General features: G+C 42.3%; 1 protein-coding gene across 1 annotated transcript in view; it reads left to right on the top strand.

Annotated features, from left to right (window-relative positions):
- Positions 1-3202: 3202 nt before the first annotated feature.
- Positions 3203-20986, top strand: part of LOC126183738 (cuticlin-5) — a 319107-nt gene continuing 301323 nt past the window's right edge. The window contains exon 1 of the mRNA XM_049925944.1: positions 3203-3387. Within this exon, the coding sequence (XP_049781901.1) occupies positions 3362-3387 (26 nt within the window). The 5' untranslated portion in view covers positions 3203-3361. The remainder of the gene's footprint in view (positions 3388-20986) is intronic.

The following is a 20986-nucleotide window of genomic DNA, read 5'->3' as shown; positions in this document are numbered from 1 at the left end:
GCCCCCGCCCCCCTCCTTCAGGCATCTCCACAGGCCACATTTCAACAGGACAATGCCCGACCACATATTGCCAAGAATGCACAGGCCTTCTTCGAAGAGCGACGGGTACCATTGCTTCCCTGGCCTGCACGTTCGCCAGACATGTCGCCCATCGAATATGTCTGGGATATGGTTGGTCGGCACCTGGTACGTGACCGTCCTCCAGTAACTGGTGTCGCGGATTTGTGGGCTCAGATACAAACTGCGTGGAGGGAAGTCCCTCAAGAACGTATTCAGAACCTTATTGATTCAATGCTACGGCGTATAGCAGCTCTAATTGCAGCGCATTGTGGCCACACGACATACTGAATAATAGGGCCCAAAGGGCATGTACAGATTTGAAAAGGTAATAATTTGTTACTTGTGATGTACTTAACCTGTGGTATTAAATTAATTGAATTCATGCGTGTCCTTCTTGGTGTTGCAATTTCCACAACCGGTAGTGTACATAAATGTCACACTAAATATTTAAAATAAAACACCAAAACGGCAGTCCATTAAAACAATACGTTATAAATACATTTCTGTATTTATACTAATACTCACGCTGAAATGTCACTACTAATCCAATAAATACAAAAAATGGTTTCGATCTCTACTGACATTTCGGAGGCTGTTCTGCTACATTGTCAGATTATTTTGGTACAACGGTCCCTTGGTCTCCGGTGGCTTGATACGGAGTAACTACATTTCGTTTGATTTCTTACCCAGTTTATCTTTGTATCTCTATTGCACTGAAAGTATCTGCAGAACAGTACAATTGTCGAGTGTGTGCGCCGTTTGTCTTATTTGTAAACAGTCTCGCTCCACTCATTCATGGAGCTTCCTGCTGAAGACAGTAATACCCAGTATACTTTTCGCCCTTAAGCTTACATTCAGTGCTGGTAGGTGATGTTTCGGGTTTGCTTTTACAGAAATGTTAAGACTTACGTTAACATTGATACACCGCAGTATGGATAGGTTTCCTGATGAAGAGTTGACCGATATGCACCTAATGCATGGGTTCACTGAATGCAGTCGAAGAGACGCACAATGGCGTACACTGACAGAACAAATTGAACGCACTGTGATAAGATTGCGAGCATCTTCCGAGGGTTGTTGCACTACTTTGTTTTGTGTTTTACGTTTTGGTGATTGCATATTACATGTTTTTCACTGCTGTGAAGTTATCTCTACAGAAACAAAGGCAGTTGAGGTAGCAAACAGAATAAAAGAAATGGTTCAAATGGCTCTGAGCACTATGGGACTTAGCATCTGTGGTCATCAGTCCCCTAGAACTACTTAAACCTAACTAACCTAAGGACAGCACACACATCCATGCCCGAGGCAGGATTCGAACCTGCGACCGTAGCGGTCACGCGGTTCCAGACTGTAGCGCCTAGAACCGACGGCCACACCGGCCGGCAACAGAATAAATATTTATTACATTATTACTCTGTCTCACTGCTCCCTAGTAACAAAATACGCAGAACATATCCCTGAACAACAACCGAAATATTGTCGGGAAGTTCCGGTTTGCCCTGTATATACATGTTCCATTCTGTTTAAATAATTACGTGTTTCGACTAACATTTACTAAATTATGCCTACCGCCTTTTATGCAGGATGTATGAGACAGGTGAAAAACCCTGACTTCAAGAAGAACGAAGTGTTCCAATCCCAAAGAAGTATGAAAAAGCCGGTAGAAGCCGACTTCAGGAAAGGTAATTTTGGATTTCAGAGATATGTGTGAACACGCAAGGCAATACTAAGCCTGCGACTTATCTTAGAAGATAGATTAAGGAATGGTAAACCTACATTTATAGCATTTGTAGACGTAGAGAAAGCTTTTGACAGTGTTTAGTGGAATGCTCTCTTTGAAATTCTGAATACAGCAGGGGTAAAATACAGGGAGCGAAAGGCTATTTACAACTTGTACAGTAACCAGATAGCAGTCAAGGGGCATGAAGGGCAAGCAGTGGTGGAGAAGGGAGTGAGACAGGGTTTTAGCCTATCCCCACTGTTATTCAGTCTGTACATTGAGCAAGCAGTGAAGGAAACGGAACAAAAATTTGGAGTAGGAACTAAGGTTCAAGGAGAAGAAAAAAAGTTTGAGGTTTGCCGATGACATTGTGATTCTGTTACAGACGGAAAAGGACTTGGATGAGCAGTTGAACGGAAAGTATATAAGAACGGAATGAATATAAGATGAACATCAGCAAATGCAAAACAAGTATAATGGAATGCAGCTGCATTAAATCAGATGTTTCTGAGGGAATTAGATTAGGAAATGAGACACTTAAAGTATTAGGTGAGTTTTATTATTTGGGCAGTAGAATAACAGATGATGGCCGCCGTAGAGAGGATATAAAATGTAGACTGGTAATAGCAAGAAAAGCGTTTCTGAAAAAGAGAAATTTATTAACATCGATTATAGATTTAAGTGTTAGGAAGTCTTTTTCTGACGGTATTTGTATGTAGTGTAGCCATGTATGGATGTGAAACGTGGATGATAAGCAGTTTGGACAAGGAGACAATAGAAGCTTTTGAAATGTGGTGTTACAGAAGAAAGTTGAAGATTCGGTGGTAGATCACGTAACTAGCTATCAAGCTGTCACCAATTTTTACTGGAAGGACGTGTGGGGGAATAAAAATTGTAGAGGGAGACAAATAGTTGAAGAAAGTAAGCAGAATCAGAAGGACTAGTTATTCGGAGATGAAAAGGCTTCCACAGGATAGAGTAGCATGGATAGCTACGTCAAACCAGTCTTCGGACTGTTAAAAAAGAGTAGCAGTTCAGAGAGAGAGAGAGAGAGAGAGAGAGCTCTGAATAACTCTCATTACGCGATATTACTATTTTTGTGCGGTTGGAAGATCATGCCCATCGAACAGTGAGCTTTAAACAATTAGAGGTATTCGTATTCGCTTGGAGTTTCCACGTTCGCACGTCGGATTCAGAAGGCATTATTGAAGAATGCGATGCAGATCTGCTTTTGCAGTTGAGCAGCGTTGCGTGAAACTATTCTTTGCAGCGGCGAACAACCAAGGTCCTGTGGTAGGGGGCAAGACAGCGGCGCGGTTGGCTCCGGCGTCCCCCGGGCCTTCGCCGCGGCCAATGGACGGCGCGAGACTGTTACATGAAAAGCTGTGGCGCGGGGGCGGCTGCCGCTGTCAGTGTGCTCGCTTTCCTCACGGGAGTTGCTCGGAAGATGGTTTCGTAGCACGCTCAACGCTGCTAGTCGACTCATTGTTGGGGACATCGCTCCTTCTCTTCCTGCGTCGCGCACAGCTGTTGGCTCGAGTTGTGTTGTTTCTCAGAACATCTACGGAGACCCATTCAAAGATGCTGACTCTTCGTAGATGGATCGTGTAAGTAATATGCAATCTTCTATTCTTGTACTTTCCGAAAAAGTGTACACCGCAATTCTCCTATTACTTACTTCTTCTCTCAGGCATTCATGTATCCTTTTTTTTTCTTTTTTTTTTACCGTCAGCGCTTTTTCAATATTTTCACTTTTGTAATCCGTTATAATTTTGACTTTCTGAATATGAGTTAGAAGGGATTCATATCTGTTGTGCGCTGAGTGTGCTTGTTTCAATATAAACCTTTCGTTTCTCAATAAGTTTAAGGATGCGTCCATGGATATTTGTAGGCTGAAGGGATCTTTTATATCGTACCTTTTCCTTTTACAAGCAATAACGCATACTTGCCCACAGATAAGTGTAACCTTCTAGCACTCTAACAAACTACTCCGTCACTAACTACATAAATTTACCTCGATAATATTTGCTATAATTAATGTTGATTTTCTCTCTTTCCTTTGCATTTTTTAAGACGTGGTTCACGTCAGTTACGTAGTCGCGGACAAACCAGATATACGTTACATTGCAAGATAATCTTTTTTGCACTGACATGAATTCACGATGTGTTGTCTCAAACTGTTCCTATGGAGAACTCTGCATGCCATTTAGAAGGTGTAGAGAGCACCAGGCGACTGGTACACGTTTTCTGAGACAAACTGCCTTTAGTATACAAGCCACCGCATACGTTAGACGTTAAATTTTCCGTTCATCAGTAGCGTCATACCGGCAAACGTTAATGTTGAACCAACTGGAAGCCGCTATGACATGTGGTGTGTGTTTACATCGTGGTTTATTTATAAAATACTATTTATGTCGTTCGTTACCAATGGAGTGGGTCGCTTTCTTCTACATTTAGTCAAAACTACACCAGCAAACGTCGCACGTTTGCCGAACATCAGTTGGAAAACTAAAATTTAGCACGAGTAATTATACAGACTTGCCTTGGATTGTCTTTGGATCTGCAAGTGAAGATTTGTAGTGAGACTGAACCATGAGAGAGCGATCGTACCTTCAATAAATCTCGTTTCTGAAGGCCTTGCGCTTTGTCGTGTGTCAACGATGTACGTCATTGTTGTGTTGCAACAACAATAGTAGGTTAAGAATTGAATATGGAATTTTAAAAAAGTTATCTATTGCTCTGAAATATTAAGTGGATGAGGGTAATTTCTGTTCTGCTTTTAAAGACCGGCAGAAAACCGTGAGGATGTGAAGTACGCGCTTTTGCTGGAACCGCGAAAACAGCTCGTGATTCGATGTATATCTGTCACTGTCATTTAATTCACGTCGCGATTTTTTCTTACTATCACATAGGTCAATGTTTTTCTTTTAGACAAACGAAATTTATCATATCTTTAAGCTAACTCAACGGGAGCTACCTTCCAACAAATAAAATAGTAAGGTTAAAATTTAACGTCTAGTAGACGTCGAAGTAATTACAGACAGAGTACCTATTTAACTGGCCAATGATGGAGGAAAGAATTGGCAGTGGTACTATACAAGAAACCATTTCAAAATTCACCTCAAGTGATTTACGAAAAAAAGGATCCAGGATTTTTGGACAGCAATTTGTTGCCCTTCTCTTTCCGAATATGAGTACGAGTCATATGCCTTAATCACTGTAGCATCCCTCGATCTACTGAAGAGTTTATCGCAGCATATACCTGCAAGCGTCCATGGTAATGGGGTATCGTCGCTGCTTTTTGAAGGGAAGATAGAGAGTTCGAGTTTTGTCTCGTATATTTGTGTTATTTTTGAATGAGTCGTTTCTGTGTGTGCGCTCTATACTTCAAACGTATGTGTAATCGAGGTAAATTTAATCACAAACAAAGTAAGAGGAACAAATAGGTTCAAATGGCTCTGAGTACTATGGGACTTAACATCTGAGGTCATCAGTCCCCTAGAACTTAGAACTACTTAAACCTAACTAACCTAAGAACATCACACACATCCATGCCCGAGGCAGGATTCGAACCTGCGACCGTAGCGGTCGCGCGGTTCCAGACTGAAGCGCCTAGAATCGCTCGGCCAGGAACAAATAGGAATAAGAAATAATGAGTGACAGTATAATTCCAATACGCAGGGTCAGATCTCGGTTTCCAACAAGCACATTATTTCGCCATGGACCACCTCAGTTCAGGAGAGCAACTGGCAGTTCATGGCAAAGTGGTATTTTGGTGAAATATATTTACCTTCTGCTCCGAGATCCGACCGAGCACACGAGAGTTGTTCTCGTACCATCAACGCCAGGATAAAGTAGTAAGTTTAATTTGGCAGTAGTGAATACGCTGTCGGCTGAATTACAACATAAAAATTGCAGGACGATGCACGGTTCAGGGTGGAAAGCAGCCTATGTAGCATCTCAAGCACTTCATTGTTAATCAGGGACGCAGGTGTAACCTTGTTATTCCCAATTGTTGCTACAATCCATGTCAGTAGCCTCGTTGTAATGGGATATTACATGATTCGCTTAATATCTTATACCTTATGAATGGAGAGAAAAGCAGTCACATTACAGCAGCTTGCGGCAGGTTCCGGGCAAGTCTTGAGGAAAATCTGCAGTAGTCTGAGCAAGGAAATATCTCTGTTTGGGCATTTTGCAGTATTGCGAAAATAACCAAGTTACTCTAACTGCAAAGTAGTCTGACCATCAATGGGCAGGGTTCAGTAGGAAGCAAAGATGGTCTAGCGGTTCTAGGCGCTCAGTCCGGAACCGCGCGACCACTACGGTCGCAGGTTCGAATCCTGCCTCGGGCATGGATGTGTGTGATGTCCTTAGGTTAGTTAGGTTTAAGTAGTTCTAAGTTCTAGGGGACTTATGACCACAGATGTTGAGTCCCATAGTGCTCAGAGCCATTTGAACCAAGGAAGCAAAGAAGAGCAAATAAGATGTCGAGCGTCTCTCTCCTAATCTTTTTAATGCCTTCTACATCTACATCTATACTCTGCAAGTCACCTTACAGTGTATGGCGGAGGATGCTTGGTATACCTTTGTTCCTGCCCCAGTCTCACATGACGTGCGAGAAGAGCGAGTGTTGGGAAGCCTTGATATAAGCTCGTATCTGGCTAATTAAGCTGCAATAGTTACGCTGTACGACTGCACATATTTCTGCAGGTTTCCCTGCAGGCTTTGTTGCTTCATCTCCACTGTATTGCAGTATCTGCCCAGGTGAGGTCAAATCTTCTCCGCTTTTGCAGTTGTCCCTAGGTTCCTGTATTGACAGCTTAATGTCCTATATACGATGCCTGTTACTACTTACATTTTGTTGTTTGAATTTCTGTCGTTTTCATACATTGATCAAGTGCAGAGTTTCGAACGATAACAGTTTTTCTTTTCTGTAAATTTGCTGTCACTCCTGATCCGTTTCGGCATTTTCTAATTGACTGAAAAGTATACGCTCAGAACTGTATGTTAGGCGTTTCCTTTTAAGGACTTGCGTAGCACTGGTTCATCCTGAGTACCACTCCCTGGACCTCATGATTTCTATTACGGTAGTACCTGCTATATGCGATAATTTGAACAGCGCATAAGGATTAAAACAAAAGTAGTGCGCTGAAAATTGCTGAAAGAAGTAATTAGTTTCTGAAATTCTGATTGTTTTTCTTCCTTGTTTTGATTCATTCTATTCTGGATGGTGACTTTATTTAAGGTGAAACTATGGATCAGCATCTCTTCTCAGCATATTGCGTATGGATGGCGTAAGATAATTATAGTGATGATGTGTCGGTCAGATGACGACATTAAAGTCGGCGACACGTCTGTTCTTTTCAAGAGGAGAAGATTCCTTCATTCCATACGACACAAAAATAACACTACGCTGGATAAGCTCTCATATCAGACATAAAACTAGCTTTCGTATCCCGGATTGATAACTTAGGCCAGTGTGACGGCACTCGATCCGGATAGAGATGATTCAAATACCGGTGGTGGATGGATTATCATCACCAAGATTTTGTCTGCAAGGGGAGGTAAAGATGTGACATACTTGATTACCAGATTATGAGCCAGAGTTGTGTCCGAAGTCTCAATCCTCTCCGCAATGTCTCATGGCGTGAGGGCTAGTGACGCTAAAAATGGTGAGACGATCTTCTGATGAGGACGTTAAGGTCCGCAGTCTCACTATAAGGAAATGTATGAGAGTACACATATGGAAAAAGACTCTCCACTCTCCAGTTAATGGCCGGCCGCGGTGGTCTAGCGGTTCTAGGCGCTCAGTCCGGAGCCGCGCGACTCCTACGGTCGCAGGTTCGAATCCTGCATCGGGCGTGGATGTGTGTGATGTCCTTAGGTTAGTTAGGTTTAAGTAGTTCTAAGTTCTAGGGGACTGATGACATAGATGTTAAGTCCCATAGTGCTCAGAGCCATTTGAACCATCTCCAGTTAATGGCTTGAAAAACGAGTCTTTTACAAACTACAGCTACACATTTGTGTAACACTCGTCGACACAGGAAAATCAGTGGGGGATTCCAACATTTAATTGACGAATATGGATCTTCGTTTTCACTGATTCCGCGTAATAAAATTGGCTAGTCCGTTGTGATATTTCCATCCTTGACTTCATCATCCGACAGCAATGGCAATTTTTCACTGTAGTTGTCCAAAAACGTTAGTGGCGCGTCCCTATTCATCGTGTAAAGCAACTGGGCCTACTGTTGTGTTTCTTGATTTATTTCGGCTATTAATTAAGGGAGAAATGAGGAAACACTTTGGCATACACCCACACCTATACGGAAATGAATACTTAGATGAGGTCGATACTTCGTTTATTGGAATTCAGCATGGCCTGGCTCATTTCCCCCTCCTCCTTTTCAGCTGCTGTAGGGGACAGGTACGGTGTGCCTTATATCGACAGCTATGAGGCAGTTGAAGGAATGAAAAGCAGTATATTGTGATGCAGCTGGCATACACGATCGTCACTCGGTCCACTTATCAAGAGTCAAATTTTCTTAAGTGTTTCACACAAACATTTTCTGCAATTTAAAATACCTCTGGCCGTAGAATCCAAAAACATCGAATTTGAACCAAAGCACAACCGTTTTTCTCTATTTTGACATATCCGTAGGCTCTGGAACAGAAATAAAAGAATTTAATACAGTAAAAACACGATATACCACAGATTCGGATATAACGCGGTGCAATGATCTTATTACTGTCTGCATATTGCATTTCTGAGGTATCATTTATCCCTGTATCTATCAAGGCTTGAGAACAGTGAAACATCCCCTTAGAAAAGTTATAAATGACTGTGCTTAAACTGACACACAATATTTCTAGCGCAACGAAATCTGACTTTCAAAAATCCCTACAAAAGAATGGCCCTGACTAACAAACACCTATACCTTTCATGAATCACTTACCTCACAAAAATCTTCGTTACTCGAACTACTACAATGCAGCGAGCGCCACAACTGCGAGCTAAATAAAAGATTCTAACTACTGAAGGCACTAACTACTGATAGGCATAGTTAGCAAATGAAAGATTTTGATAGAGAACAAACTATGTATTTACCTTACTAGAGTTCAAAAGTAATTATATATATATATATATATATATATATATATATATATATATATATATATAATCAGTTCATGATGTCCAGTATTACAAATTTACTCTATCTGATGGACACACGTCCAGATCATCCGCTCTCAAAACTCCGCCATCTCTCTCCCCACATCCACCACAGCTGGCGGCTCACCATCTGCGCAACGCTACGCGCTGTTCACATCCAGCTGCCCAACACTACAATAGCAAACAACAATGCAAACCAGCCACAGACTGCATACATCACAGCCAGTGATTTTCATACAGAGCGCTACGTGGCGTTACCAATATAAAAACCTAAACAGCCTACTTACAACAGTAGTCGGAAGAGATAGGGTTAACAATGTTCAATGTTGGATTTGTCTTATTATCATTATATCTATAATGTCACTGGACAGAATCCTGAATACATGTGTCGCGGTTGACATTGTGACAAAGTTAACAAAGTGACAATAGTCTAAATGAGCACAGCCACAATCCATCATGTATTATTAATTGAGAGTCTATACTTCTGTGTGGTGGTTACAATGTTGCGGAAACGAAAAGCATATTCTGTGAGTGATAAACCAAATATTTTTGATAGTGTGAAGAATGATGATATAAAAGCAACTTAAGAAAGTATATGCGGTGTATCTGAAGAAGTGATCGGGGGATGATTGCCCAGAATAGAATATACTTAAAACATTTGTAAACACAGTTGAAAGTGATGTGAAAATGGATAGAAAATGGACGGAAATAATCAAAGACAGTGAACCTGACGAATGTCTTTGTAGGTGGTTTTTAATAACACAAATTGAAGATGTACCACTTTCCGGTCTAATTGTTAAAGCCCCAGCTGCTAAATTGCACTTTGATTTATATGTCAACAAAGGCTGTTGCTTCCGACGAATGTTTCTCTAGGTGAAAACGTTGCCATGGAGTTATCCAAACGAGCATCGAAGAAGACTCGAGAACTTCCGACAGTGAATCCGCTTCACGGTTTTCTGAAAGATGGATACTTACATAATTATCGAATGTACACTGTCCAGTCACTTTACCGTGGCCACCTGTCAAAATCCTTTATAACAACCTTCGCAGAGCGGATCGCTGCAGGATGTGCAGAGAGAGTCAACAAGGCTGTGCAAAGGTGCCGACAGTGATTTTCAGCCATGCCGACTTTAGCGCCGTGGCCAGCTGCGATATGTTTTTCGGTTGAGAATCTATGGCACTATCGAGGTGGTCCCACGGATTCTCGATTGTGCTTAAAGCCGGGGAGCTTGGTGGCCAGAGAAGTAGGGTAAACGCATCCTGGTGATCTTCGAACCAAGCACGTACAATGCGAGCTGTGTGGTACGTTGCATTGTCCCTCTGGTAGATGCTATAGTGCCGAACAAAAATAAGCAGCACGTAGGGGTGGATTCTACACAGAGTACGCGAAAGAACTTGCCCCCCTTCTAACAGCCGTGTACCGCAAGTCTCTAGAGGAACGGAAGGTTCCAAATGATTGGAAAAGAGCACAGGTAGTCCCAGTCTTCAAGAAGGGTCGTCGAGCAGATGCGCAAAACTATAGACCTATATCTCTGACGTCGATCTGTTGTAGAATTTTAGAACATGTTTTTTGCTCGAATATCATGTCGTTTTTGGAAACTCAGAATCTACTATGTAGGAATCAACATGGATTCCGGAAACAGCGATCGTGTGAGACCCAACTCGCTTTATTTGTTCATGAGACCCAGAAAATATTAGATACAGGCTCCCAGGTAGATGCTATTTTTCTTGACTTCCGGAAGGCGTTCGATACAGTTCCGCACTGTCGCCTGATAAACAAAGTAAGAGCCTACGGAATATCAGACCAGCTGTGTGGCTGGATTGAAGAGTTTTTAGCAAACAGAACGCAGCATGTTGTTATCAACGGAGAGACGTCTACAGATGTTAAAGTAACCTCTGGTGTGCCACAGGGGAGTGTTATGGGACCATTGCTTTTCACAATATATATAAATGATCTAGTAGATAGTGTCGGAAGTTCCATGCGGCTTTTCGCGGATGATGCTGTAGTATACAGAGAAGTTGCAGCATTAGAAAATTGTAGCGAAATGCAGGAAGATCTGCAGCGGATAGGCACTTGGTGCAGAGAGTGGCAACTGACCCTTAACATAGACAAATGTAATGTATTGCGAATACATAGAAAGAAGGATCCTTTATTGTATGATTATATGATAGCGGAACAAACACTGGTAGCAGTTACTTCTGTAAAATATCTGGGAGTATGCGTGCGGAACGATTTGAAGTGGAATGATCATATAAAATTAATTGTTGGTAAGGCGGGTACCAGGTTGAGATTCATTGGGAGAGTCCTTAGAAAATGTAGTCCATCAACAAAGGAGGTGGCTTACAAAACACTCGTTCGACCTATACTTGAGTATTGCTCATCAGTGTGGGATCCGTACCAGATCGGGTTGACGGAGGAGATAGAGAAGATTCAAAGAAGAGCGGCGCGTTTCGTCACAGGGTTATTTGGTAACCGTGATAGCGTTACGGAGATGTTTAACAAACTCAAGTGGCGGACTCTGCAAGAGAGGCGCTCTGCTTCGCGGTGTAGCTTGCTCGCCAGGTTTCGAGAGGGTGCGTTTCTGGATGAGGTATCGAATATATTGCTTCCCCCTACTTATACCTCCCGAGGAGATCACGAATGTAAAATTAGAGAGATTAGAGCGCGCACAGAGGCTTTCAGACAGTCGTTCTTCCCGCGAACCATACGCGACTGGAACAGGAAAGGGAGGTAATGACAGTGGCACGTAAAGTGCCCTCCGCCACACACCGTTGGGTGGCTTGCGGAGTATAAATGTAGATGTAGATGTAGATGTAGATGTAGACATGGTCTCCAAGGACAGATGCATACTTCTGATGATCCATTGTGCCTTTCAGAATGCCTAGATCAGGCACAGTTTGCGACGAAAACTTTCTGGACCGTACCGACAATTTTTGCATGGTGTTTGCTTTCAGACGTTTCATGCCGTACACGCGTAAGACGTGATTCATCTGAAAAGGCCACCTGCCGCCATTCAGTGACCGTCCACTGGGGGTACCTGCGTACAAATTCCAGTCTTCGTCGCCCATAAACAGCTGTCAGCTTGGGTGTACGAACCAGGCGCCTGCTGCGGAGACCCATACGAAGCCACGTTCACTGAACCGTGGTTGAGGAGACATCGCTGGTAGCCCCTTAGTCCATCTGAGCGGTCAGTTGCTCAACAGCTGCACGTCTATTCGCCCGTACCCATCTGCGCAGCCGTCCTTCACCTCTGTTATTTATGACCCATGGTACACCACGACATCCTCGGTGCCGGTTTTGGATAGCACCATTTTGCAGTGCACTGTATGCTTTAACCACGGCGGCACACGAACAGTTCACAAACTTAGCCGTTTCGGAAATGCTTCCACCGTTGGTCCGAAAGCTAATGAGCGTGCCCTTTTGGACGTCAAGTAAATCGCTCCGTTTTCGCATTACGACAACGACTGCACTGTTTTCCGTGTCCCCCTCGACACATTTTATATACTCTCCACTGCCAGTGCTGCCACATGCCGTCTGTGAGTGGTCATTGCACGTTGATGTCGAACATAGGCAATGGTCACATTAGTATGACTGGATCGTGTATAACGGTAATATAATGGCGCTTTAAAGTCAACTGCTTCCAACCAAAACTCTCGATGTAAAAAATTCATGAAATAAAACGGGTTTGAAAATGAAGAAATAGATAATCACCCTCCTCTTTGTTACAAATAAATCGGGTAGTCAATATATATATATATATATATATATATATATATATATATATATATATATATATATATAGGGCGTCCCAGCTATCCTGTCCACCCAAAATATCTCTGGAACAATAACAGCTATTGGAAAACGACTTTCACCGGTATCAATGTAGGGCTGGGGCCCATGAATGTACATATTTAGAAACATTCTAAAACGAAAGCATATGTCCGCAGCTCGTGGTCGTGCGGTAGCGTTCTCGCTTCCCACGCCCGTGTTCCCGGGTTCGATTCCCAGCGGGGTCAGGGATTTTCTCTGCCTCGTGATGACTGGGTGTTGTGTGCTGTCCTTAGGTTAGTTAGGTTTAAGTAGTACTATGTTCTAGGGGACTGATGACCATAGATGTTACGTCCCATAGTGCTCAGAGCCATTTTTTTTAAAGCATATTTGTTTTTTAACACAAACTTGTGTTTTTTTAAATGGATCTCCTGTATTTTTTCTTCAGCAATCCATAGCATGACAAAGCACATACACAATGGCGTTGATTGCATCGAAATATTCCCATTACATCCCGAGATATTGAGACGCGAAGTTGATGCTTGAAACACCCGACATTCGCTGCTAGCGCACGTCCTGAGGCTCAGGCGTGAACCCCATGCTGCCCGTAATCGCAGCAGGGTGGCAGCAGACCGTATTATTCGTTTCGGGCCTCTTGATAAGTATGGAAGTGTGATTACGCATGTCAATCACATCGCGATTACGGGCAGCATGGGGTTCACGCCTGAGCCTCAGAACGTGCGCTAGCAGCGCATGTCGGGTGTTTCAAGCGTCAACTTCGCGTCTTAATATCTCGGGATGTAATGGGAATATTGCGATGCAATCAACGCCATTGTGTATGTGCTTTGTCATGCTATGGACTACTGAAGAAAAAATATAGGAGGTCCATTTAAAAAAACAAGTTTGTGTTAAAAACATATGCTTTCGTTTTAAAATGTTTCCAAATATGTACATTCATGGGCCCCAGCCCTACATTGATACCGGTGATAGTCGTTTTCCAATAGCTGTTATTGTTCCAGAGATATTTTGGGTGGACAAGATAGCTGGGACACCCTGTATATAAGGCTCACCGGCCATTCCATTGACCATCTTCTTCTATGCGGATGCATGAACAGTGCCCGAACTCTCACGGGAATCGACAGTAAACCCGCGAGTAATGAGTATAATTGGCAAGGGCGCTATGAATATAGTGCGGGACAATAAGTTGCGAACGTGGGTCTCGCGGGAGGCATGCCAGAGATAAGTCCCTGCAGTCGCACTATCCTCTATGTCCTCGGTGGTTCAGATGGACATTGTGTCTGACATGGAAGCAGGAAATCCCGGGTTCGAGTCCAGGCCGGCGCACACATTTTCAACTGTTCCCGTTGACTTATATCAACGCTTGTATGCAGCTAGGGGTGTTCATTTCATTATAATCTCTTTGTATTGCTAAAAGTAATAGCCCGGGATCTTTTAAACGTGGAAATACGTATGTCATCATTACAGTCCACTTACATGCATTCAAAGAATGACCGTATGAAATCCGTCATCTTCGAAAAAGTGGTTTCAAGAAGCGTTTGTTCAGTCAGTGAGAAAGCACGTGCGATCTTTTAAACTGGGAAAAGAAGTTCTGCTGATCCTTGTCCACCTCCCACCTCATCCATATGTTGATGCGTTCCAGTCAGAATACGAAACAATTAAAAAAATTGTTTATGTCTGAGACACAACCGCATGAATTCAGCCGTTGGATCAGGAGATCATACGAGCATTTGAGGCTCATTGCCGTAAACTGCTCACTTCAGTAGTAAATTCAGATGGTGAAATGTTCTTGAAATCTGTAAATCTGAAGACCATCGCTTATTCAGTAGACCTTGAGTGACAAAGCATTAGTGTAACCACTATTAGAAATTACTATAGCAAGTGTCCCATTGAAGAAAAGGCAACAGATGAAAAACGTAGTGACACAGCTTTCAGCAGCAGTGACATCCAGTCCGCATGCGATGTTCAGGACTGTAGTGTTGATTTTAGAGACTTCAATCGCTGGGCAGTGGTCAACAACGAGGAACAGATTTTAGGGATCGTAGATGACCTAGACAAAATACTGTAAGAAAATAAGATTTTATTTACATTTGCTATCGAAAGGCTAAAGCTTTAACATTTGTCAGTTGCTTTGAGTATTCACTTCCATTTATCAGTCACAATAGTTTTTTTTAATTAATAATACCACTGCTGCTTACGGCAATTAATGTCATCATCAGATGGCTATCTGATCACGACAGTAATTTTTGAAATTGTTAGTGATAATGGTAATAAAGAACGCAAGAGTAACACAAATAAAAGTTAAGATTTTAAGTAGTAATATGTCTTAAAAAGATAACTGTTTATAATTTTACTATCTCTTCAGAATAGTACCAGTGTAGGGTTCACATTGTTTAAGTCACCGGGTGGTTCTTTTGGAGAAGCCGTGTTCCAATCCTATCCTGACTTAAACTTCCTTGAATCATGTCAGGCGAATGAGAAAACAAGTACTCAGCAATTACCTTTCGCATTCTCGTCCATTCCCAACATGTGTTCCAACTCCAGTTATCTCGATGTCGATGCGATGTTAAAGTGAAACCTTTCCTTTTCGAGAATATTCTCTGCTTCTTGTACAGGCTTCTAATTAACGGACAAAATCGATGTCCGGATACGCAGCTATTTTCGCATCTCTGGTTTCTTAGTATTGTCTGTCTAGTACAGCATGTTTTGCAGGCGATCGGATTCCAATAACGTGAAAAACGAAAGTTCTAGTAACAATATTTTTTTTTAAATTCGGCGTCATCGATTCAACTAGGCTTCAACAATCGAAGTTCGAATCAAATGTATTGTATTAGGTCAACAACTTTGCTTCCACTGTTTTGCAATAGATGGCAGTGGCGGCAAGTGGTGGTGCAGATTGAAAGTGTCATCCAATAAGCTTAGTAAATTCTAAACATAACACCATCAAAATATTAGTCGATTTGTGATTACATCATAAAATTGTTCTGCATTAAAAATGTCAGCTTACGAACGCAGTTCTCGTCATTTGCGGGAACTTTTAATTTTCTGCTTTAACGTGAAGAAATGTGCTGCTGAGACTCATGAAATGCTGGGTAAGACATATGGTGAAGCACTTCTTAGTGAAAGAACGTACAGAGAATGGTTTCAACGCTTCGAGAAGTGTGATTCTGACATTTAAGACCGACATGGCGGTGGAAGAGAGAAGGTTTTCGAAGCTATTCAAACGATCACTCTGAGATCGTTATCGAAAGCAGATCATGCGTTTGATCGAGCACCAAACGGCCACAATACAGCGTTAGATACAGCATGACAGTTCTCGACCCGATAATGCAAAACCCGTCAGAACACACTTGGGAACGTTGAAATTGGAAGTCCTACCTCACCCGCCGTATTCTCCAGATATTGCTCCCTCCGACTACCATCTTATTCCATCGGCTGCACACGGCCTGGTTGACCAGCACCTTCGGTCATATGAACAAGTACAAAATTGGATCTATTCATAGAATTTCTCAAAAGACGCCAAATACTTCCACCACAGGATTCGTATGCTACCCGATAGATAAGAGAAAGTAATGGCCAGCGATGGCCAGTACTTTGGATTGTAAAGTTTTTAAGAGTTTTTCACAATAATGAATAGAACTTCGAGAAAGAAACGTCGGAACCAAAGTTGTAGACCTTATATGAATTACATTATAGTATGTACATAACATATTAAATTCGAATACAGTGTGCTGTATGAATGGAATTCTAATGTCTTCATAAGACATACAGTAATGATACATGGAATACCTAGTCACTTCCTCAGGCAGGACTCGACCCACGAGCTCTGATTTATGACACAGTGGAGCTACTTCGAGAACACTGACGCAAATCTGTTGGTATCGAGGAGAATCGAGTATTTCCAAGGACTAGGCTCACAAGTAGTTGCTGTTAAGCATTCGCCATACTGTTGCCAGTGAAATTCATTGTGTTTCAAAACTGTTCATCCGATTTTAGCAGATTAATTTTTCTAAGTGAATTAAGATACAAACTTCAGGTGACTTTTAACTTACGCGTCGAAACTGCAAGTTTATCTTGGTGTCTGTGGTAAGTTGTCGGTAGAGACCTCCCTGGTTAGCTCGTTCGCTCTCTTGTTCATTACCCAATGTCCATCGAGTCGAGATTGCGATAACAGAGCAACAAAAGGAGTTTTTAGTTCTCCATTTCAACAGGTACTGTTCAGTTATAACTGTAGGGAGTGAGTTTAGTCTAAAGTGCAAGAGCTTATGACCTCAGGTGTTTGGGGCTTTAAAGTTCAAGATAAATAAATAAATGTAAAAAAATGCTCCTCTTACAGCTCAAAGCATTCGACGATGGCTCCATCAGTTTCACAACACAAGTTGTTTATGTAAGGAGAAATCACAGGTCGCACCCGCGTGTTCGTTCAGGACGCAGAACGCGTTCGACAGAGCTTTGAACATAGCCCACTGAAGTCTAAAAATGGTTCAAATTGCTCTGAGCACTATGGGACTTAACATCTATGGTCATCAGTCCCCTAGAACTTAGAACTACTTAAACCTAACTAACCTAACGACATCACACAACGCCCAGTCATCACGAGGCAGAGAAAATCCCTGACCCCGCCGGGAATCGAACCTGGGAACCCGGGCGTGGGAAGCGAGAACGCTACCGCACGACCACGAGCTGCGGACCCACTGAAGTCTAATCGTCTTTCCAGCCAAGGCTTAGCCGTTCTTCGTGGGTCTATCTGCCGGGTTTTCCGAGGACGTTTATGTTTCTAATCATACAGGAATCAACTGCTACAAGCTTTTCATAGTGGCGACAGTCAACATAGAGTTCTGGGAATTCATTCTGGTCATGGAGAAGAAAAATAATATTTTCCTCTCACTTGTAGTGTTTGTAATGATGCCAAATTGTAGTGAAAAAGCGGGCTGCCACAACGAAACTTAGCCGTCACATAACCGTTGAGAAGCAAGAGTGAGAGTCTTCAAAGCTTCACGTGTTTTGCGCCGTTTCCCGAGAAACGATTTACGGCTCATTCCTTTTTGCGGAAAAGATGGTTACAGGATCACGTACCCGTGAGATTTAGCTGTTACCATAATTGCGAGAACGTGCCAGTCGTTTCATTTTTCAAACAGGCTAACTTCTGCGCTGGCACTAGGCACTTGCATATAAGAGCACTGCTTACCAGTGAGCTGCCTCGACAATTGATCGGCCATCAGGAGCGCACTGATCTCACAGTGCACCATTGACCTCACGTTGTCGCCATGCCTCACTGTACGTTAAACAAAAATAAGAGTCTACTTTTTCTGTATTTCGTAGCTAGCTGACACTAATAATTCTGCTCGTATTGTTTTACTAAATTGTGAAGTTAGTTCTTCACACGCTTTTCTTGAGTGAAATAAGTGAAAAATGAATGAAACAGTGTTTTTAAGAGACATTCATGATCGTGGAAATAAAAGCTCTAGGCTTACTGCATCACCACCGTTGTACTGAGCCCGAAGGAAACAGATGTCCATTCATCCTCGTACTGCAAAGGAGGCATTATAGCAGTTAAACAGTTTAGATATTTTAACATATCGAATTGGAAAATAATACAATGTTTTTCACTTGTGATCAAAATCGACCATTTCTGTGTAGTAGTATGCGTGCTGTATTAGCAGATAGGAAATTTTACGTTTCACCAAAACACTCATCAGCTTTACATGCTGCATACATATAGTCTTAGTTTTTGAGGTTGCAGTTCATATGGCGGCACAGAAAGTGTTGTCGTCATTGTGGTCTTCAGTCCTAAGACTGGTTTGAAGCAGCTCTCCATAATACTGTATCCTGTGCAAGTCTCTTCATCTCCGAATAATTACTTCAACCTACATCTTTCTGAATCTGCTTACTGTATTCACTTCTTGGTCTCCCTCTACAATTTCTAGCCCCCCCCCACCCCCTGCTTCCCCCCCGCTCCCCCCCCTCCACACAAACACTTCACTCTAGCACTAAAGTGGTGATCCCTTCATATCTCAGAAAGTGTCATATCAATCTATCCCTTCTCCCAGTCAGGTGCGCCACAAATTTCTTTTCTCCCCAATTCTGTTCAGTACCTCCCCATTAATTAGGTTATCTACCCGTCTAATCTTCAGAGTTCTTCTGTAGCACAACTTTTCAAAAACTTGTATTCTCTTTCTGTTTAAATTGTTTGTCGTCCATGTTTCACTTCCATACATGGGTATACACCATACGAATACTTTCATAAAAGACTTCCTGACACTGAAAACTATATGCGATGTTAACAAACTGCTCTTGTTGAGAAACACTTTTCTTGCCATTACCAGCCTATATTTTATATCTTCTCTACTTCGGCCACCATTAGTTATTTGGCTGCCCAAATAGCAAAACTCATCTAATGCTTAAATGTCTCATTTTCTAATCTGATTTCCTAAGCATCACCTGATTTAATTCGACTACATTCCATTATCCTTGTTTCACTTTTCTTGATGTTTATCTTACGTCGTCCTTTCAAGACACTGTCCATTCCGTTCAACTGCTCTTAGAAGTCTTTTTCCGTCTCTGACATAATTACAATGTCACCGGCAAACCTCAAAGGTTTTATTTCTATCCTTGAACCGTAGTCTCTGATCCAAAATTTTCGTCGATTTCCTTTACTGCTTGCTCAGTGAGCAGACTGAATGACGTTAGCGATTGGCTACAACCCTGTCTCACTCCCTTCTCAACCACTGGTTGCCTTTCATGCCCCTCGACTCATAACTGCCGTCTGGTTACTGTAAAAGTTGTAAATAGTCTTTCGCTCCCTGTATTTTACCCCTGCTCTCTTCCCCATTTCAAAGAGAGTATACCAGTCAACATTGTCAAAAGCTTTCTCGAAGCCTACAAATACTATAAACGTAGTTTTACCTTTCCCCTGTCTATCTTCTAAGAGAATTCGTAGGGTCAGTGTTACCTCACGTGTTCCTACATTTAATCGGAATCCCAACTGATCTTCCCCGGGGTCGGCTTCTACCAGTTTTTCCATTCATATTTAAGGAATTGATATTAGTATTTTGCAACCATGACTTATTGAACTCATAGTTCGGTAATACTCCCACCTGTGAGAACTTGCTTTCTTTGGAACTGGATTTATTATATTTTTCTTGGAGTCTGAGGATATTTCGTCTGCTCCATACATCTTGCACACCAGATGGAAGACATTTGTCATTAAAGTTAGACATGGTAACGAAAGGTAGTCGAACTCCGGCTTCGTCCTGCGTATACCAGTCCTCAATGAGAATTTAGGGGCCAGTATACCAATAGAGGAAATCAGAACTACGAATGCTGCGGAGTCGTTTCATCGAGATTTAAAAGAAAAATTTTACAAACGCCATCCTTCTACCCACGAGTATGTGGGAGCTCCAAAGCAACTGCAAAGTAAAAATAATCAATCCTTTAACTTAGTGCATTATAAAAGAAAAATAAATAGACGTGAACGTGAAAATCATCGTTTTGCTACTGAACTTTGGTACAAATGGCTCTGAGCACTGTGGGACTTAACATCTGAGGTCATCAGTCCCCTAGAACTTAGAACTACTTAAACCTAACTAACGTAATGACATCACACACATCAATGCCCGAGGCTGGATTCGAACCTGCGACCATAGCGGTCGCGCGGTTCCAGACTGAAGCGCCTAGAACAGCTCGGCCACAACGGCCGGCGCTACTGAACTGTGGGACAAATATCAACGTGGTGAATTATCGTTACTGGCGTACGTAAAAAGAACTACACATCGGTTCCAGCCTCTCCCACTCTAGGACAAATACTTTACTAGGGCAATCGATATGCCTCGCTGCCAGTTTTAAAGGTAAGCTGTTTTACACTTTATATTTGCGGTAGTGTTTCCTAATATTTTGTGGTAAACATATGTCCAAATTTGCAGTAATGAAAATGGGAAGTCTGCGGTAAAGCTAGGTAGTTTTGTGCAAATGCAACCGCCGCGTTTCACGTTGCATGCGGATGACGAATCCGACGTTTGTGAAAGGTAAATGATAACTTTGAGCCGGTCAGTTTGGCCGAGCGGTTCTAGGCGCTACAATCTGGAACCGCGCGACCGCTACGTCGCAGGTTCGAATCCTGCCTCGGGCATCGATGTGTGTGATGTTCTTAGGTTAGTTAGGTTTAAGTAGTTCTAAGTTCTAGGGGATTGATGACCTCAGCAGTTAAATTCTATAGTGCTCAGAGCCATTTTTTTTTAAAACTTTGATC

The sequence above is a fragment of the Schistocerca cancellata genome, chromosome 4, assembly GCF_023864275.1.
Source record: "Schistocerca cancellata isolate TAMUIC-IGC-003103 chromosome 4, iqSchCanc2.1, whole genome shotgun sequence".
In the NCBI taxonomy this organism is placed as follows: Eukaryota; Metazoa; Arthropoda; class Insecta; order Orthoptera; family Acrididae; genus Schistocerca; species Schistocerca cancellata.
The sequence above is the reverse complement of the archived record's forward strand: the minus strand, read 5'-3'. Positions and strand labels throughout refer to the sequence as shown.